Below are 22,395 nucleotides of genomic sequence, written 5' to 3'. Positions count from 1 at the left end.
CCATTCAATTGAATGGGGCCCCGCCCTCTGCGGGGCCCCAAGCCCCCCCTAAATTTTTTTTATTTTTTTTTATTTATTTTTTGATAAATAATTCTTGAGCAGGCTACCGGGCCCTAGGCCTCATAGTAACTTTTCATGTTGCATTTTCAAAGAGCTCAGTCACTCAGGTCAATAACAGGGTCCAAAAAGGAATAAGCCTAAATATAAGGAAATAAATCATCATGGGCCCCTCAACTAGTAGGGGAGAAATACAAAAGCATAAGAAAACAGCATTAGTAGCTCTGTCTAAGGGGCTTCATGATGAGCCTTTAGGGCCCCCACACACATACAGGAATACGATTTCTATGTGTAAATTCTATGCTGTTCATAAAAAGTAGCTATCCACCCTGTATCTGTTGAAATGAGTCTCTCCATCATAGAACATGGGTCTGCAGACCAATCTACTGTTTTTACAGTTGCAGAGTTGCCTGATTAAGAAAAATCTCAGGATTTGATATAGCCTCTAAATTTTCCCCTCAAAGTGCACCAGATTGATGCATTTTAATTCAAAAGGCACACATTTTCTTCCGGGGGGGATGCCCCCGGACCCCCCAACAAGGACCAGGGTCCCTCCCACAGTATCCCTAAATCCTGTGAGAAAAACTGACTTCATTAATGTGTTTTTACCATTAATTGTATATGTGCTGAAAAGTCAGTGTACCTGACTGGATAGGTAGGAGTGGGGGGGGGGCCTTTAAGAGTCTGCACCCAGTGGCCCATAATCTCATAAAACTCTACAATCTGTTTTCTTTTTGCAGGAAGCATGCACAAGAAATATGTATTAAAACAAATAAAAAAAAAAAAAAAATTACGATTTTTTTTTCATGAAAATACAAAAAAAGTGGGGGGCCCCACACTAGGTCTTGAATGGGGCCCCCAGATCGTTAAGACCGCCTCTGCCCACCTGACAACACACCCTTTGTTCACTGCCTGCTCAAATCAGTGATTATATCTTAGTTGCATTAGTGCTCCTTCCCCGTATTGCTTTTATGCAGTGCCAACAGACATTAAGCTTTGCTTTTGCTTTAAAGTTCTAATAATGTTTTTCCTGATTCCCTGAATTATAAATACTTATCTCACTAATCTATTCGAATACCTCAAGAAGCTAAACTTACAGTGTTAACTTTGTCATTTTCCTGATGTAAATCGATATGCCAAAACAGGGTGTTGTACAGAGAGCCTTGATTTCTAAAATAAGTATCACCTGCTGTTTTCCTCCAACTAGTAATGTATTTATTCTGGTCCACCCCTATTCTTTATTCCATTGTGCTGCTTTTCTGATTTGCAATTACCCAACAGTTCATACATAACTGCAACACATAATTGATCACACCTACTGTACATGCACCCGTACATTTAGTTTACTTTTTTATAATTTCATTAGGGCAATATTTGGCATCATTCTTTCAATTCTAGTCTATTCCTCTCTCTAAATCTTAAGTCTTTAAAATAGAATGAAACAAGTTGTCTCTCTGTTGCAAGTTTAAAAAATCAAGTTCTGGTCAAGGTCATGCTAGTATGTCAAATCATTATATTCTCAGTTTGGAGCTCAGTTTAAGGTGGCATTGTTTTTTTCTAAATGTCACTTGCAATTAAAGTTGATAATGTTACTGAGGAAAAGGTCACATCGCAACCTGTGTGTGGAGGAATGGGCTGATTCACACACACACTGCTTCGACAAACACCGAGCACTCGGTCACACTCCTAACTGGCTGACATGTTTTCCTGGTCATTGTGCTTTCAATTACCACACATTACACTGATTAGATTTACATTTCAGTTTTTATGGTTGCCTCTAATTGGCAAAGATGATTGCAAATTAGGCAAGAGGGCAAGCGTGGCCTCGACTGCCGTCTGTCACCTTGAAATGGACGGACTAGCACATGACTTGGGCTCCGCGTGCCCATTAATCTGCTAATTTCATGATCGTGGCTGAAGCAAGTGATCAAATTTAATAGGGTACCTATTTTCTCCAAGCAAGCAACCCCATTCGACATGGCATTTTGTGACCTCTAGCTCGGATGAGGGAATCATTTGCCGATTAATTAGCCTTGTAGAGTTTGTGTGTCACTCACACCTTCCCGTGACTTGTCTAATTGTTGTGTTTTAATGTTTTGTGACCTCCTCAGGCCTCAATATTACAAGGTGATAGAAGAGTGTGTGTCTCAGGTGGTCCTGCACCGCAATGGGATGGACCCCGACTTTGGCTACAGTAAACGATTAGACGTGGACTTCACCCATCTGATAGGTACTTTTTTTTTTGCTTCATTTTCACTCATTAATTAAACATGGGGTTTTCAAAAAGTTTTCAAATGTGTTATAACATTCTTGAACACTTATAGTCAAGCTTGTAATACATTGACATCATCCCCAAGTTTTTTTACTTAATAAAAAAAAGCTGCAGGAGGTCATTGATGTTGCTAAAAATGTTGTAGCTCACAGCCATTCTCATTATCCTACCCAGATCCCCCAGTGATTCTTCTGACAAACACCTGCAGTGGCCTGACATATAAGATGTGGTCATCTAATTATTGTTGAATAATAAATCATCTGGCAAACTGAATGCAGTTAATTCCGAATCATTTATAAATGTTGTTTTCCCACTATTGGTGTAATTGTCAGCCGTGTTCTTGGAATCATATAAAAAGAACATTTACTTCCAGTGTACTATTACTAATGGAAATGTGGATTATACAGAGAAAAACATTATATATATATATAAATGACATCACGTTGCCTCTTACTGTTTCACTAACAGCGCTGTGACTTGCCAACAAAGGGTCATTAAAAGTTTGTAAACCTTCCACAGAGGAGTTTTCTCCCTTTCTGTACAGTCGTTAGAAGACTTTCAAGGATTTATTTTGTTTAATTTGTACAAAAAACTTTTTTTTTGTGCCACATCAAAATGGACTTTTGAAAGATATGTTCCTACAAGTTGTTATTTTCTCTTTTATTGTGTTTACTTTTGTACATTAACCTTAGGGTGTTGTTTCCCAATAATTCTTTTTCAGAAGGAAAATGTGTTCTTTGATTCAATATTAATACACTCCTAAAGGATACAATGTTCATCAGATGATTCATGTAGACTAGAGAGTGATATTTTAAAAATGGAATTTCTGAACACACTCAAATTAAACTTAATTTTCACTTGTTCAAGACACATCCTCAAGCAACAAATAATAACTTTGTGATAATTCCTCCTATTTAACGACACCCTTTCAGTAAGAGTGGGGCAAAGACAACATGATATAAGAAATATTGGCCAAGTTTGACTGATTTGACCTTATGTGAGACAGTTATTGAACATATCATAACAACTCTTTTCCTATTCTTGTTTCTTCTTCACAAAGTAAACACAACTGTGGCATCAGCTTCCCATTTTGTACTTCAACCATTTGTTCCAATAACAGTTCCTTTATTTTATATTTAATTTTATTATCTGCGATTCATTACATAAGTTACTTTTTTTTTACAACCTTTAATGGAGGACATGGTTTTATCTTAAACTATATAGATTTTTTTTTTAAATCATTGATAAACCTTGTAATGCAGAGTTAAAGCACTCATTTGGAAGACTGTGAACACCTGGTTTCTCTTCTCAAAGCACACTTGGCGTTTTTCAGGAGTTCTGAAATACAACCATGATCCATGACAGTTTTTAAGACCGTCTCAGTTCTTAAGGACCTTACAGGATTTTATAATCATCTCAGTTCTGATATACTTTGAGAAACAAGAGCCAGGTCTAGTGGTAAATCTCACAAGGAGCTAATAGATTCACATCGTGCCTAGAGATGCCTTTGAAGTATCTCGCCAACTGTGATTGTCTTGTCTTGCAGATCAGTGTGTGGATAAAGCTAAAGTTGAAGAGAGTGAGCAGAAGGCTGCAGAGTTCTCCAAAAAGGTGAGGCATTAATCACGTCAGCATCCACCCTTGGTTGGCCAACTCCCATCAGGAAAAGTTATTTTTTTCTACCTCAGAGCATCCAGACAAGCAATTGATTTCCCATGCCCTGATCAATAGCTGGCTGTGACGCTACATGATCCGTATCAGCATTACAACAATCAATGCTGTTGTTTGTGATGTATACTTATTTGTGCACTGTGTTCATTTATGTGCAGAGCTCTTTTGATACAGCTGTGCATTTTAAGCTGGGCCTTTTTTCTATCTTTATCTTGCATTTGCCTTATTATGTAAGTGAATTGATTAATTATGTGCTTGCTTTATTATTTGTATTTTTTAAATAACTGCCCATTTCAAACATAAACTTGCACATATTATGTATAATATATATTTGTTCTACTTAGATCTTTATTGACAACATTTTGACATTCACATGCCAGTTGGAACAACATAATGCCATATCTACGAATAGAAGTTAGCAAGTGAAAAAAAAAGAAAAGAAAGAAAAGAAAAACAAATTGCTTGGGAATTGCCTTCTTACTATTATGCATACTATTTAGAAATATCTTCTTGCTGCACTCCCTGGCAACATCAACGGGGGGTCCTGGCTATGTTTTCTTCTTAAGACTCTTGTCCCACCAGTCCACCCTGCTGGGCCAGTGAAATCATTGTAGTGACATGGCTTGGTTTCTTGCAAAAGGTTAGATCAATCAACATACATATATGAAAGCCAGGCCTTGAAACAAAGACAAAGGACAAACAGGGCTCTAAGGCTATATGCGAGCTATGAATAGAAATCGGACGGCGAGTGTAAGACAGCGTGCTTTTTTGGTGTCTGTTGATGTGCCCTGTGGTCATTCTCTGCAGACACTGCCGTGTCACTCTGCAACCTGTGTGTGTGTGTGTGTGTGTGTGTGTGTGTGTGTGTGTGTGTGTGTGTGTGTGTGTATGTATGTGCGTGTTTAGGATCTGTGTGCTGTGTTTGTTGGATGCTCTTGAACATACTCGTGTGTCTTCTCTCTTTCAGTTTGACGAGGAGTTCAGTGCACGGCAGGAGGCCCAGGCTGAGTCTCAAAAGAAGGAAGAGAGAATCAAAGAGCTGGAGGGGAAGATCCAGCTCCTGGAGTCACAGGTACATTCCCCTACTCTGCTAAAACACTGTTACATTCCCCCAGAGATCTTTTATTTTATTACGTTTGACAGAAAGCATGAAATAATATGATGGTGAAATACTATGTCTATTATACCTTTAAATCTTTTTGTATGCGTGTGTGTGTGTGTGTGTGTGTGTGTGTGAAAAATGTCTCATACAATGTAATGGACAATACAAAAACGTTTTTCTTAAAGAGGACCTATTATACTACTTTTCTGGTCTTAATTTCTTGTTTTACACTGCTATAGAGCAACCTGACACGAATCACATCACAAAAAACTATGTAGATTTTCGGGAAGCTCTTTCTCTTATTTTGGCGATCCAGCACGTCCTGTCAACACTTGAGTGTGTGTGCTTCGGCCATCTCCGCTCCCTCCGCCTGTGCTTCGGCAATCTCCGCTCCCCTCCCCCCTCCTGCAAACCCCACTCCGTTGTGATTGGTTACCTTCCTTCCGGAACACTTTCAGTGGCGGGAAGCGCGAGCATGGACCTATAAGGGCGCGAGGCAGACGCGAACAGGGAAGTGACAGCATTACCATACATGGAAACATCCGCGTGGTGACGTCACAAAGTTACAAAGGGTAGACCGCTTTGAACACGTGACTTCTCGACTGGCTAGAATAGTGTTTAGTGCTCTGCACAGACACCCCAGACGGTCAGCAGGGAATACGTCGAAATGCATGTAAGTCATTATTTGATAATTTAGTATGGTTAAGCATGACTATGAATCATCATAACAACGTTTATAGGTCATAAAAGTCAAAAAGCATCATAGGTCCGCTTTAAGATCATAGCAACAAGAAGTGAGTGCAACTAGAAAAAAAAGAGTGATACCTTTCCATCCCCACTCACAGACGTGCTGCTGCCTGTAAGTGGGGAGTTATCATCCATGCAAGAACATTTGATTTAATAAAGGGTCAATCTCCTTCTTAAGCTGTAGCTCTTTTTATGTGTGAATTGCTCTATTGAAGCTTTTCCTATGTAATTCTATCATCACCAAGATGGATTGCATTTATTTTCCGGGGCCTCCACATAATTTCTTCCCAGGCTAAAACCCTTCCATTTTGAGCACAGACAATGACTGCTATCCCCCCCCCCCCCCACCCTTAACCCAATTTCAAACACTTTCGTACTGTCTTGGGACAAACGAGCAGTTTTCCTTCCTGCTCAAGGAATTTAATATAAACCAGCATTGAAAGATGGTATGGCAACATTTATATCAGATATAGCTTTTTCATTCAAACACCCATCTCTGCATATGTTGGCACTCCCTGTCTGATATACTGCCCCTGTGTATGTGGTCCAGGCATCACTTGGAGTGTGTCAGTCCTCTAGCTGTCGTTCCAAGACAACTGAACAACACCTGCCTCTTCCATAACACTTAATGTATGTGTACTGTACGTCTCCCACCTCCCATGCCTGAGTGATGTGTAACCACTTGTTACCTGCATTTGTACCCAGCGGTACATTGCCCACTGTTTACCCGTACCTGTTTTAATGAGACCATCTGAATTTAAAGCTCTCACCCTCTTCCCACCTTGCTTTCTCCTCCTTACCTTTTTTGTAGGGAATTTGTGCATCCAGGCTTGGTTACCTTTGCTTGCCCTCTTTCCCTCGTTTGAACTTTTTTTATGTTGTGTTCCCAAGTGTTTTTTCCTTCCCTATAACGTATACCTCCCCCTCAACTTTCCCCCTGGCAGGCCTCTTGCCTTTTGAAGACTGACTGACTAGTGGTGCATTAGCAGGTAGTGTAGAGCGGTGATGCCCTGGAGAGTCAAGCTCCCTCTCCCTCTGTTTGTCTGAATGCTTCTTCAAAGAGCAGTAACTGCCGGAGAACCGCACATCAACAGACATTAACCTCAGCAGGGCAACATGCAACTTGTTGACATAACTTTGAGTACAGCAAGCACATTATATACACAATAGGGGTATACCTATTGCTAAGCAAAAAATACACTTGACTAAGAATGTGAATCAATTGAATCACTTCACGTACAGTTAATTTGCACTGGCCTTACACACTTATTTGATTTTAATTAGAGTTAAATGCTGCCAGGGCTTGAGCTTTTTTTTATAATGAATTCAAGAATCCAAGTGCTGTGATGACACTTCATAGCTATATCCTGTTTTGTGTTTCTTAAACATATGGCAGGTTTTTATACTATGCAATTGCTGCCCCAAACACTGAACAAAACAGTGTCACCCTCTCCGAAAGCTGTGGTTCTGCTACATGCAGAGACTACGCTGAAAGAGTGTGTTTTGCAACCTGATCCACGTTTGACACATTGCTGTAGAAAGCCATTAACTGTGAAAGCACAGAACCTTTAAATCATTGCGAGGATACACATTCAGTGTGTCCATCACGGCTCCTTCGCTATCACTGGCATTTTGCTGAATATGAATGAAGTAAGGAAGTGGGAGCTAAGCCTAACCTTTCATCTCCTAGACACAATTCCTGTCAGATATTAAAACACATGCATGTGTGCCGGAGTCGCTTCTGTTCACCTTGTTTGTGAACCAACACATTTAATGAAAATCTCTCTCGGGAACTTTGGCATTGTAACAAGACTGTGATGTGTCCGTTTGATTATCCCCCAACTGAGTCAAGGGAAAGGTTTTGCCGGTAAACATCAACAACAGAACACCACAATCACAGCAAGTGGAAATCAGCCATCAGTTTCCCCCAACAACTTTGCTTGCTACTATCCCTTGGTTAAACATGGAGGTATGCATTGAATTGGCTCTGGATGTCATGAATAATGTAGCACACAGCAGTGGTACATCGGACCACTCTGCACCATCCCATTAATAGGTTTTAACAACCTGGCGGTGTTGTAGCTGACCCAGCTGGGCCCCTAGAGGAGCTGGAGGTGTAGTGGACTACTTTCTCTCTCTCTCTCTCTCTCTCTCTCTCTCTCTCTCTCTCTCTCTCTCTCTCTCTCTCTCTCTTTCGCAGCCTTCTGCCCCGGCTGATTATAGAATTTGAATCAACTGATAATGACAGGATACATCAGAAAGTAATGATTGCTTTGATGTGATGAAATCGAGCCAATTAAATTGTTACGCCAAAAATGTACTCCTAAAATTAACTGCCATTCAAATATCTAACACATACATGTATCCATGTATACCTAGCAGTTTCCATCGCATTTTCCATTACACTAATTCAATCTTTAGTTATCCACAGTCCATAGCATCTATAGGAATGACTCCATACAAAAAAATAATTATGTTACTATGAAATACGTTCCCATTCTTTTGGCAAGGTCACACAAGAGTGAAATATCACAAAGCAAAGTAGGTCCATTTCTAACACAAAGACTGCATAGTGAAATCAATGCCCGCCATCACACATCTAAGAGTGTTAAGTTCAAATGTATTTTGCAATGCCAGCAACGGAAAAAAGGGAAATGGAAGAAGGTTTTTGAAGGTGCAGCAACTGTCAGTGATTCGCTGCCTTGTTCCCTTTCATGCTGCAGTCAGTGCTCTTCACTGATGTGCTTTTAAAACAATGGATTACATCTTGTTTTAGGTGTAAATAGCTGTACAACTACGGTACATTCTGCGTATTGCACTCCAGATAGCTCATTCATACAAAATGGGAACATAACACTGTACTACCATTGTCGTAAACTGTCTCCTCCTTCACCTACTTGCCTCTTTTTCCTCCTTTTCTTCAGTTTTGTGTGAGTATTGTACCTGTTCTTGTGTACTAGTGTTCTTCTTCTGCTCTGGCTTTCTAACCCATCCTCATTTGTGCCCTCTGTGTCTGTTGTGTGTTCCCATGTTGTGTGTATGTGTGCGTTTGCGTGTGTGTGTGTGTGTGTGTGTGTGTGTGTGTGTGTGTGTGTGTGTGTGTGTGTGTGTGTGTGTGTGTGTGTGTGTGTGTGTGTGTGTGTGTGTGTGTGTGCGTGTGTGTGTGTGTGTGTGTGTGCGCGTGGTGCGTGCATATCTGCACAGTTAACTATTGAAAGAGAAAATCTCAAAGAGGCTCAGAGACTCATCAGGGAATCTGAAGCCAAGGTGGGTGTACTCTCTGCATGTGCGGCCCTTGACATAATCTATAATTTAATTACCTGCAAATCCAAGTTATGTATTAAATTAATTGGATTGCAGTGCTTCAAATCTTTTGCTGTAAAAAGAAATCTCAAACTACACTCAACAAAAATATAAACGCAACACTTTTGTTTTTGCTCCCATTTTTCATGAGATGGACTTAAAGATCTAAAATTCATTCCAGATACACAATTGTACCATTTCTCTCAAACATTGTTCACAAATCTGTCTAAATGTGTGATAGTGAGCACTTCTGCTTTGCTGAGATAATCCATCCCACCTCACAGGTGTGCCACATTAAGATGCTGATCTGACATCATGATTATGGCACAGGTGTGCCTTAGACTGTCCACAATAAAAGGCCACCCTGAAATGTGCAGTTTTGTCTCACAGCAAAATGCCACAGATGCCACAAGCATTGAGGGAGCATGCAATTGGCATGCTGACAGCAGGAATGTCAACCAGATCTGTTGCTCGTGCATTGAATGTTCATTTCTCCACCATAAGCTGTCTCCAGCAACTTCGCACAGCCATTGAAGAGGAGTGGACCAACATTCCACAGGCCACAATTGACAATCTGATAAACTCTATGCGAAGAAGATGTGTTGCACTGCATGACTGGTTCTGAGTCCCCAGACCCCCAATAAAGCAAAAAAATGCACATTTCAGAGTGGCATTTTATTGTGGACAGTCTAAGGCACACCTGTGCACTAATCATGATGTCAGATCAGCATCTTGATGTGGCACACCTGTGAGGTGGGATGGATTATCTCAGCAAAGCAGAAGTGCTCACTATCACACATTTAGACAGATTTGTGAACAATGTTTGAGAGAAATGGTACAATTGTGTATCTGGAATGAATTTTAGATCTTTAAGTCCATCTCATGAAAAATGGGAGCAAAAACAAAAGTGTTGCGTTTATATTTTTGTTGAGTGTAATTATGAGACTGACTTTTTGTTTATGTTTTCTGCATGTGAGCGCATCTAATTATTACCGTATATATTATAGTACATTGTAATGCTATGTTTTGAGTTAGCTGTACGTATACGATATGTGTGAATTTGAACTGACCTGCAATCTTCATTGGAAAGAAAGAAATCTCTGTTGCACTTTATATAGTAGAATCTTACACTGGTTTGACTGATTTATCTGAATGGATGGAATGGTTTGTCTCTTGAAATGACTAATACACAAAAAAAGATAACATGTTTCAAAAAACTATAAATTCAAGACCCACCTTCGATTAAGCTAAGGGATATAACAGTTAAAATCCATGGTACACTCTTTAGATTCTTCTATACACACATTTTCATCTTTTTTAATGCAATTTTTACGAGTTAACACTATGTGATTAAATTCCTCTATCTTGATTGGATCAGGGCATAGATTTAATGATATAGCATTAAGAGTTCATTTTATGCCGCTGACCGCCCCATTGAGTCCAGAAGACTATGAATCTAAATTGGACGGATTCGATTTCATACCAACCTTGTCTTTTACTTGAGACAGAGCTCCAGATGGGCTCTGCTAAATTAACTTCAGCCACAATGCATCAACGAGACCTTTACAAGCTGGCGAGGAACACCATTTCCAAACTTGCTGGATAATGTACAGGCTAGAAATCAATGCATAACATGACCTTTATTGGATTTTATACAAAATGTACAATCACAATTCACATTCGATACAAAACACATCATTTTTGTACACTTCAGAAGTTATGGATCTCTTATTTTACAGTTTTTTGTTTGTTTTTAATCTGAGGAAGAAGCAGCCAGTGGCAATGGGATTTGATCCCACAGGTTGTGTGAAACAGTGGGCTATTATTACTGGGTAAATCAGAAAAAAAGACTCAGAGGGCCCCTTCAGTATGGAAAGCAACTGCGCTCCAATTTAGAAGCTAATTTGCTTCCATTCTCTCATTTTAATCTTAAAATAAAAAATGGGCCGGGGACTCTAGATTGACAGACGTGTAATCATTGGGTGTGTTTTTTTTTTCTTTTCTGAAGGGCTCTGGTCGATCTGTGTATGAAGCTCCTTGCAGAACACCTTTTTGATTTGAGGCCATAATAAACAATTTGCCCATGCCATTATGTAATGAAACACATTGTGATGTCTTGAAGCGAATCCCATTTTACACAATCAAGTTTCAGGAAGCCGCACGTGGTGGGGAATTGGTTTGGGAAATGAGAAGTGCAGGTGGACATGCTTTTTTGAGAAGAAAGATCAAACCCTGACTTTGCTTTTCACGTCTGTAATTGTTGCATTTGCATTACATTTTTTCTCTTTAAAAAAATTCCATTGCCATTATCACTGGCTTTCACTGACTGTGTGTGTGTGTGTGTGTGTGTGTGGTGAGTGAGTGTGTGCGTGTGTGTGTGTGTGTGTGTGTGTGGTGAGTGTGTGACAGTGCAGCCATGTCAAAGGACTAAGTCTTATCAGTCTCAGCTCTAATTAAATCCCTGTCTGTTTTTATATAGCCTGTCATTGTGAGGACTCAAAGACGAAGACTTGATGGGAAAGCAGCATTCTTATCTTTCGTAAATGAAAACAGTACTCCATCACTGTTTTTCCCACAACCTTTAGCTTGGCATTTACAAACATATCTAAAGGAATTAAAGAGCATACCGTGCCAATTCACAGCCATCAATACAAAGCGTTTTGTTACGTTAAGTATACAATAAACTGGTCGTGTTTAACAGTGCAGGTCAGACTATGGCTTGTGCCTCAGATGGTGGTATATTTGGTACAAACACACTGCAACAGATCTGTCTTTTTATGGCTGCATGGTTGATTATAACTGCGGGCCAACAACACTTAACATTTAGTAACTACCTCTAATAACATTAACTATACGTTGTTGCAGATTGCTGCCGGTCCCACTGCGCCCGGAGCACCGCCCGCACCAGCGCTACCAGGGGGTGCGACGGCCCCCCCTCCTCCCCCGCCACCCCCTCCTCCCCCTCCCCCTGGTGGCTGTCCTCCCCCTCCCCCTCCTCCTCCTCCTCCGGGCCACGCAGGCATGCCACCTCCTCCACCACCTCCGCCCGGCTGTGGACCTCCACCCCCGCCCCCTCCTCCCGGCTGTGGGCCCCCACCGCCTCCACCTTTCTTTGGGGGCCCCGGTGGTCCTCCGCCACCCCCCTCACTGCCCGTCATCAAGCTGCCTTATGGACTGGAGCCCAAGAAGACCTACAAGCCAGAGACTGTGATGAAGAGAGTCAACTGGACCAAGGTACTGTATGTGTTACAGTAATCCTGCTACCAGTCTGTACTGTGTGCTACGCTGACAAAAAAATAAATACATCTGGTCCTACAACTATTTACCCACAGGTCACACTGTTCCACATTCAGCAGCCCATTCAATTTAAGTTATTTTAAAAACAGGTCATGACTCACTGAAATGAGAGAATGATGTGGACATACTGTATAAAAGTCAACGTTGACTATTGCATTGTAAGCAGCACATTACAGGTTGAATGTCACCTGAAGGAATTTCTTTACAATGCTCTATTATGCTACACTGTGTGTGGGAGTTTCCTGAGCATTACGGGAAGTAAAACAATAATAATAATAATAATACTTATTATTTGTTCAGTGGGCCTTGGTATTTTAAATATCATTTGTCATATTCTATTGCAGTATCCATGGGGTGCTGTATATGATTTGCGTACATGCAGTAAACTGCAAAGGTCCATTGCCAGGAAAATGTACAGAAACAGTTTAATGTGCGGTAACATTAACCTTGCCTCCACAGGAGTTGTAGTTTGGTGATGCAAATGAGATTCATAACCACCTGAGGAAAAACAATCTGTGTCTGTTGTGTGGATTAAGTGGGACAAGAGGAGTCTTTTTTTCTCAGTGTGCAACAGAGGGAAGTTTACGACTACACGTAGCAACTATGATTAGATTTTTAAAGAAGAGTGAACGGTTACATACCTATATATAACCTTTATCAAATACCTCATACATGTCTGAAATAAATAGAACAATTTTATTGTGAACAGAAAAGGAATGCAATTTTTACGAGATAATGGAGTTTGGCATGACGCTATGTTGGCAGCTGATAGATCTTGTCACATCTTTGCACAGTTGATGACTACATACAAAGAGAAATATTCACACTCAGCACCCAGTGGAGTCGGAAAAAAAACAGTCACATTTACAGTACAACGCTAAGCAAGGGATGTGGTGGCAGTACATTCTTTGTCAGAATCTGTAATAACAGACACACACATGGGAGAAGATCAGCTCAGGCATACACTAGGAAATGTCAGCTTTGTTTAAGTGCTAAATGCGTTTTAAATCAGCTTCTTTTTCCCCCCTGCATGTAGTTCCATATTAATGTGTCTGTGAATCCCACAGAGAATTATTTAGTGAACATTTAGTATGGAACTGTCAAAATACCAAAATCAACAATACATGCATAATTGTGTTCTGTTTTATACAGGAAACATTTTCATTTTTATATTTTTTTTATATTTGTCTTCTCGGGACAATATTTTCCTTCACTTGCAACTGTGCAAATTTGACACATTGAAGAGAGAGCAGGTATTCTTGTTTACATTTGAGATATCATTACAGGCTCAATTTGTATTTTTTCAATTTAATTTAGTTAATTTTTAAAATATTTCTGTATTGCTGAAATGCTACTTTGGTGGCGATCAGGACAGCTTTAGCTGGACATGCTAAATTCATTATTGTATTACTTTACTTTTATTGTATGTATCGGCAGTAGTCATAGAAGTAAAGGTATTGTCATTGTAGGTGTCAAGACACAGCTCATGTTGAGCGTTACACAAGTCCCTCATTAAATCTCCGATATGGGTCTTTGCAACACTGTTGCCCTATCACTGTTTCTATATAGGCTTGGGGATGATTGCCTAGGATCAGCTTTAACTCTGTCTGTATTAGATAAGTGTTGCACTTGGACCCCTTACTCTATGTAATTACTGTTTTGAGAAGGTTAATTGCAGCGGTGCAGTAGGCCAACTGCTAGCCCAGGCCCTTGATACAATGCAACAACAGTGTCTCACTAAGAGCTTTTATCATTGCGCTTCACACATTGCAAAGCAAATGTAGTGTAGTGTCACGGCTCTTTTATATACCATCTATGTGTCACAGACAATATTATATGGCTTTGTTTATGTCTGGATCTCTCTGTACACCCCTCTCTCTCTCTTGTCTCCTGAGTGGTGTGGAGGGAATGAACAAGTAGGGATGAGAAAGCATGGTTGCGGCCTGTTATCCCAAATCACTGTGTGTAGGTGCTTGGTTGCATCTTAGAGGCTTTGCTGTTTTAGAAAGTGTTGTTATATTCATGTTATTTGTCATACACACACACACACACACACACACACACACATACACACACACACACACATACACACACACACACTCACAAAAACAAGAAAACACACACATACAAATCCTGTCTCCAGTGAGGAGAACTTTTTTGAGTGGCAGGTTGGCGGGATTGGCGGTCTCTGATTGTGGTGATAATGGAATCCTTGTGTCATTGCAGATAGTGCCTCAGGAAATGGCAGAGAATTGCTTCTGGATCAAAGTCAAAGAAGAGAAGTTTGAGAACCCTGACCTATTTGCTCAGCTGTCCCTGTGCTTCTCGTCGCAGAGCAGAGGTAAGGAGACATCATCATCTCTCTTCACCCCTTTACCTAATTCATCTGCACACACACGCTTCATTTAGCCTCTCTGGGCAATAAGTGCCGGGCAACTTTCCTTTTTTTACACTTTAAGAATTTTTTATTTATTTTGTTCTCGCTGGAATGTTAATTATCTGAAAAACCAAGCACTTGTTCTGCCCCTACATTTGAACACCATCTTTGTACGCTCTCAAGTCAATACAATCGATGTGCCAATTAGAGATACCAGTGCTTTTGCTGCTGCAGTGTTTGTGTTGTAAGGGAGCCTGAAATGCAGTGTGGCTGCTCGTTTTATCTGTTCTTTGTACCCATTGAGTAGTTTCACATCGGTGTTTTTTTGTGTGTGCATGCGGTTTGTGCACAGACGTGCATATGTCTGTGTGGTTGCAGTTCTGCTTGGTTTGCTCCTTTGCTTTTTTCCAGTTCAGTAGACCACAATCCTCCATCGGGGAAAGACAGGAGGCTTTTGTGAAGGAAGCTCTGGGAGTTTTGTTTGTCCCGGCCAGTTTGTTTCTCAGATACACATCCAGGCAACCTAACTTGATGATGAATAACGCAAAGCAATACAGAGCAAGTTTTTATTTTTTTTTATTTTTTTTAAACATGGAATAGTGTTTGTGAATGCACTTGATGTACTCCTCCCATGGCAATTTGAGTGTTTTCCATTTATTTGACAGTGCATAGTGTGTGTCTGTCTGTAGCTCACACCCCTCTTATTCGAGCAGCAGTGGGAGGGGGAGAAGTCAGAGCCCTGTCAAGCGCAGAACAGTCAAATTTGAAGCTCTGTCAGGTTGTGTGGACATAACTATATACAGTGTCCTCCCAACTTTCCCCATATACCCACCATCTGTTTGGACTGCAGTCAGCCAGCCAGCAATCAGCTTCTTGCTTTATCTTTCTCACAAGCTAAACTTCTACCAACTAAGACTTTTTGATGTGAAATAAATTGCAATGTTGCCTTCAGCTGCTGCAAGGTGATTTGCCAACATAATACAGATGGAGGGAAGAAGTGGGAAGGAAATAAACAGTTGTTGCAAGGCTTAATGAAGTGGCAGGGATATGCCTCTCCTCTTTCACCAGAGACATTATATTTGTCCCCTGTAACATTTCTGAACTAATTGGCAGTCTGACCTTTTTGACACCCTTGCAATACCTATTTTAGTATACTCTATCCTTTATCTGATTTGTGCATTGTTATTGAGAGGGATACATTTACCATTAACGGTGGTAAAGCAGAAATGTTTGTAAGGCACTGCTGCTAGAAAAAATACATTTTCAGATAGGTTCTTAGAGTGGATTTACAACTTAGCATTTGGAGTTCCACATACTAGTTTAAATGCAGCTTTTGAATGTCTTTATTCAATTTACTTCCTTACCCACTGGGGTTTATACCAAGAAAAAAAAAATCTCTATAGATAGTCCATGTTCCCGCTGGCAGGCTAGGAATTCATGATCCAGCATTTCCCCCGGGAGTTACCTTTAGCTGGATCCCTATCAATTACCCCCGCAGCGACTTCACTGAATCAGCTCTTTTCACCTCTATTGTTAAAACAGAACATGATTCTCTCATGAATGAAAAATGCTGTTTAATGTTTGATATATACCCCCAACCCCAACTCCCACCCTTACCCCCCCCCCCCCTCGTCAGTGAAGTTGAAAGTCAACGAGAAAATGGCTTTGATGTAGATGGTATTGCAAAAAAAGGTGCTAGATGGGATCTTTCTTAAATGAGATAGTTGTTCATTTGCTTTTCCTTTTTCCTCTGTTTCATAATTGATGCAGTGTAGTGTTTCGCTTGAGAATGAGACCCACCCCACGTCTCTGTGCGATTACCTGTTTAAATAAAGGTTGAATACTTTTCAACAAATAGAGCATGCCATCTGCCAATGACCGTGCTTGAACGTTTAAAAAATTATGTCAAGACGATCCCCGGCCTATTTCTTTTTTAAGATTATTTTTGGAGTGTTTTTGCTTTTATTAGATAGGTTTTGGAGAGACAGAGTTGAACTGGTATTTGTGTAGTTTAAAAAAAAGAGTTTGAGGCTCATACATCCTTTGTGCTGAATTGACAAATAAGTCACATACTTCATATGATTGAGATATTGCCTTTAAAAAATATATATATATATATATATATTACACATACACACTCATTGATTTTTCCTTTGCTACTTAGTTGTACTTCTACATGCACCACATCTTTGAAGTGGATCTTTATAAGTTGAGCACCGTTTGGGGGACTAGTGTATCGTGAAAGATGAGGCAAGCAGGTGGAAATGCCTTCCCTGCAGAGCTGCCCTTAGAAAAAAATTGTGCGAAAAAGGCTTCCCTTAACTCCATGTTCCCTGGGATTCTTGCTTGTTGCGTTGTCAAAGAACAACTCTTAAGGCAGTAAAAAAGGATAGATTAAAAAAAAATCACCTTAACAGCCTCCCATTTTCAGATGCTTATTGCGCACAGAGGCCTCTAAAACAACTGAGAATGCAGGACTGTCATCTCCCCTGCTGCTTTTATGAGTCTCACTGTTTAATGAGTTTCTCCATGAAAAAGGAAATGATAATCAAGAGGGATTACAAGCTTGCCTTCTATCTTCTAAAAGTGTCTTTATATCTTTTTCCCTTTGTCCTTTATTATAAGACCGTTCTTTAGCCTGGTTGGAAATTCAAAGCATATGTCAGTTATTAGCTGCTATGAAGGCCGTAGACACAATACTGATTTAGTCATTCTGAAAGCATCACCTTGAATCTGTCTTCAGGACCATAAATGAATTCACGTTTTAAAATAATTTTACCATGCTAGCATCAATATCACAAAATAAAGTCATTTTATATGTCCATTATAACCACTGTATCCATGCAATAGTGATTTACAAGAGGCAATTCAGGTACTTATTCTACTTGTGTATTCATATATAAAAAAACAAAAACAGGTTACATTTAATGCATACATGTAACATTGAATTACCATTTTCAACTCCAGTTGTGTCCTCGTCACCACAAAACTAAAAAGAAAATGTAAGTACAATCATTGAAAATGAGGGTCACCCCTCAATTGGTCTCTCGAGGATAAATAAAAGTTAAATGAAAAAATGAAAAAATAAGATGTTTTTGTTTCATCTATATAATCTATTGCATTAATAATGAGACATTAACAGACAGAAATGATCTATTCAAACAAGGGTTACAAAGGGGGAAAAAAAACGTCTAGTAGCTTCTATGAGCATGCATCCACTTCAGGACAATGTAGCACCTTTCCCTGCAAGTAAATTAAATCTGCACCTCAGTCACTAATGTCAAGGCAGGACATTCACCTTTGGCACCATTACGTTCTTTGTGATTGTTGTATTTCCACCACACACATAGAGCTTAGCAACATAATTCTGGGTTTGGCCCTCACTCACCACCTCTGTTATTCACATCTTTTGAACTTGCGTAAAGGACACGCAATGGGCCCTGTTGAACAACCTGACCCCCGTCATAGTTCTTTTATTTCCCATTAAAACTGTTTTCCCCCTCTGCTTTCTTTCTCTTGTCCTATTCAGCATTTGCTTTAGTCATATTGACTTTTACCTTTTTTTTTACCCTCTTCTCCATTGACTTGACTCTGTTTTTTTGTTCTGTTCCCCTCATCTCCCCTCGGTTCGCTTTATCAATCAGTGGGCTATGCCTTTTCTATGGCTCTTTGGGATCAAATCAGATTCACTTCGGAATTGGATGTGTGTAGCCCATGGCCTGCTGCATTCGAAAGGCAATTCATTCGGCTGGAACTTTGTAGTTCAATTTGAAACAAGATTGATGTTGGCAAACTTCACACCCTTTTTCTCCAAAATGCTTCCTCCATTGCGCACACCAATTGCTGACAGACAAAGGGCATGTGCCACTTTGTAATGGTGATGTCTGGGGCTTCTCGGGAGCAACAACACACACACACACAGACTCAACAACAACTGAGATCCCTTTTGGTTTACTGTATATTTCAATGTACAGTGACTTTGGATTTTTCTTTTATTAATGTTTATCTACTACGGATGGTTGTGTTACAATGATGTGAATACATATATTTATTGATCATAGTGTTGTTGTCAACATAAATATATCTCACATATGTAAAGGTTTTATTTAGGGGATTGTTGGTGTTGTCTAGCCCACAATACATTATATGGTTTGAAAGTCAGTGACAGTCATTGTCCTGCATAGAGAGAGAGAGCCTTAATGAAGACATATGTAGATCCTGCAGGAAGAATCAGAAGCTGAAGTCCACCCCCTCTGAGCTCTGTCATTCGGACTTGCTTTCCCAGCATGCATCTGTGTTAATGATTCCAGCTAATGATGGTGCCCCTTGTGGTGAATAAGGCCGGAGGGGACGGGAGAAATGTTACCAGGCAACAACAAAAAAGCACATTTGGAAATAAATCAAAAATCGGTTGTACAGAAGAAAAAGACTGGCTGTGGATTGTTGGGTATCAAGGAAGCTCCTTGGCTGATGGATTTTAAGAATATTTGTTTTGGTATTTACAGGTGTGCCTTTGTTATATGATCCAGAAAGCAAAGTCAAAACGTTGGTTGTCTTTTACACTTTCTGTTTTGTTTTGTTGCTATGCCATCATGTTCGTCTTCACCAAGCTGTGTTGTACCTTGTAAAGGTCAGCCCTGGAAGGGTAAATTGGTTAAAACGTTCCTAAAAGTGGTGGCTGCAGTCATCCTCCCCATCATCTCATGGGATTTGATCAAATCCTTCAGGGGTTTTTCTCACTCTGACACTCATTTTCCTCTACCCGTGTCCCTACAACTGGACAACACACACACACACACACGGTCTCCCCCACTAAGCCAATGTCGGGTGCACACCAGCAGATTCTCAATCCCTGCTACAGAGCCCCGGCAGCATTGTGGTAATGACCCTGCCACAACGGCAGTAATGATGGAATCAGCGGGGGGTTTAGCTGGCTCTCTGACTCTCCCTAATAAGTCCCCTAATAACTCTGTTAACATCAGGGTTGACCCGCACACCAGATCAAACACACTCACGGATGGTCCCTCACCTCACACAACACGTGGCAACCCTCTGTCAGAAAAAAAATAAGGAAATTAAGAAAATGCGGCTGGGGGGGTCCTGCAGTATATGTTCAATACAAGTCTATGAACTCAAGTAAGACAAACAACAACAACATACAAGTGTAGCAACCATAGATGCCACTCAGCAAAAATGTAATCCTGTTAAGCTGTATTACTTAATACACACATGTTTTGTTAATAGATACCTTTGAAAAGCTTGTTGCACTTGAAAAAAAAGACTATCCCCAAGACTGCTGTTGGCGCTCTGCCTCCTCAGATAGTCACAATGTAATAAAGCCTTTTTGTCTAATGAGTTTAAGCTCAACTCAAGACACTGTAGCCCACTGTGGAATAGTTTGCCTTGTATTAATAGCGTCTGTACACCGATAAGCTTTTGATGTGTTCCATGTCAAAGTGCTGGGAAGTCAGGCTTGATGTTTTTTTTTGTTTGAGTTCCCCAAAGAACAAGGCTGTTTATTACCGATTGGTTTAATTGAGAGGAGGGAGAATCCAGAAAGGCAGCTCCCTCTGCATCTTTATCTGGTTGGCTTTTCTTCTCCTGACACGGCTCCCTTTCTCTTCTCTTATCTCCTCTTCCTCTGCTTGCTTCTGGAATCATCTCTTTGTAGATGGCGGCATCCATCTGGCGTCAGGGACGGCCTAGTAAACAAACGCACACCCACTCTCGCTCTCTCTCAGGCCCATTGTTAGACAGCTGAAGGACCCCACAAACAAGATCACAATTGGCATTTCACTTCATTGTAAATTGTCATCAGTGAAGTACAGAGACGCGTCCCTTTGGTGAATTGTTTTGATGACCAAAGACCTTTCCTCACACCAGTAAATCATGCTTTCTGGTTTAAACGTCCATTATTAGTTGAAGCAAACCAAAGAGGATATTATTCCAGTTTGGGTAAAAAGAAAGGCCTACAATGCTACCATCTTCCTCATTTTAGAAGGGAAGCCATTAATTGATTGCACAGGCAGGAGACATTTGTCTCAATAAAACACAAAACAACCTTATGTTCATTTCTCTCTGTTTGGGGGGAAGCCAGCCCACTGTGAATATCTCAGGGTCAGCCCTTTTTCCTTGCTCATCCCTGCACATTTTTAATATATCACATATGAATGGAAACAAGGCCCTTAAATATTAATGAGAAGTAATTGGTTTATTGTAGGAGACTACATTATGAGCCTGTGCATCTGTGTCTGTGAAAGGAAGAGCGAGCGAGTGAGATATTTTTCCTCTCATTCCTACTTCATATTGCCTTGCTGCTGTGATGTCCCACTGATTTTAATCTTCTCTTCTCAGATGAGAGCTATTCTGACTATCACAGTACACTTTAACTTTGCCCTCTGAATATTAGCTTTCTTTGATACCTGCCGCTTACTGCCTCCCAAGTCTACACCCTGCTAACTGTTATGTGCCTTCAGGCACACTGTAACGTACGTCTCTCTTTAAAAATAATTATCCCCTGCACGTCTGTAAATGTAAAAAAAAGAAGTGTAATATCATTGAATATGTATACAAAAGTTAAATTTAGTTTGAAAAATAATAAGGACGGATGTATTAAATCTGTCTGTGTGTATGTGTGTGTCCTCGGGAAGTAAGAATTCAGTGTTGTCTGCGGGCAAGCCCAATTGAGTGATAGGATGCTCATTAACAATGGGACTTGCATTTAAAAAGAGGACAATGTCAACACTGTCACTGGAGCTTTTCACATGGAAAACCCCCAGTGGAGGTTCATTAACTCCCCTCCTATGATCCCAGACAGCAGAATATGGAGTGCATATCTAATCCAGCTCAGAAGTATGAGTACGGGAGCAGTGGGCTTTATTGGGAATACTTAATGTGTGATGGTTCACTGTTCATTGTGTGGATGTAATGCTGCAGTGGATTTCCCATATCTGTGTGATGCATGTGATGAATGGAAGGGATCTGTGGAATTATTTCATGCAATGTTACATTTATTAGTTTTTTAAAGAGTATTTTTTTTTTTAATATACAGTAAATTTACACACTTGTCAATAGTTAGTAATAGTACTTATACTAGCAAAAATAAGAATATTCTGCTATTGCGCTCGTTTATTCATACATTCTTATAGTGACAGCCTTTGCTAAAGTCCACTCAGATTGATGCAGTCACACTCACCATTTTATAAGAAACTCATACAGCTTTGGTTTCACTCAGGTACTAATTCCAGGGGAGTTACAGCTTTTGTCCTACTCAAGCAATGGTTGGTACATTTTTTCTCTGATAGGCCTGTAGACAGTATGTTTTTCAAGCTGTTTAATCTCAACCACCTGCTGTATTTGAAAATCTCCACTTAAATGAGATTGAACACGTACTCTGTTGTTCACCTAGTCAACAGACTTTATCAGTTATATTGCCATTTTTTTTTTTACCAGTATCTCAATTTTGCACTTATTGTTGTATAACTGTGAGCTCTCCAAACGAGCCTCAGATCTTGTGCCATGTTGGACACATGATTTCCATACAGATCTGAAAGTCCCCTTTCTTCACTG

The 22,395-nt window shown here is 40.3% G+C and overlaps 1 protein-coding gene across 5 annotated transcripts in view; it reads left to right on the top strand.

Annotated features, from left to right (window-relative positions):
- The window catches only part of diaph2 (diaphanous-related formin 2), a 357,664-nt gene that overhangs the window by 113,167 nt on the left and 222,102 nt on the right, over nt 1–22,395 (top strand). For all 5 annotated transcript variants that reach the window (XM_080035789.1, XM_080035788.1, XM_080035790.1 and 2 more), the window contains 5 exons: nt 2,169–2,287; nt 3,876–3,940; nt 4,968–5,072; nt 12,018–12,386; nt 14,676–14,790. In XM_080035789.1, the coding sequence (XP_079891915.1) occupies nt 2,169–2,287; nt 3,876–3,940; nt 4,968–5,072; nt 12,018–12,386; nt 14,676–14,790 (773 nt within the window). The remainder of the gene's footprint in view (nt 1–2,168; nt 2,288–3,875; nt 3,941–4,967; nt 5,073–12,017; nt 12,387–14,675; nt 14,791–22,395) is intronic.

The sequence above is a fragment of the Ammodytes marinus genome, assembly GCF_949987685.1.
Source record: "Ammodytes marinus genome assembly, chromosome: 10".
Lineage (NCBI taxonomy): Eukaryota > Metazoa > Chordata > Actinopteri > Uranoscopiformes > Ammodytidae > Ammodytes > Ammodytes marinus.
This window is presented reverse-complemented; position numbering and strand designations above follow the sequence as displayed.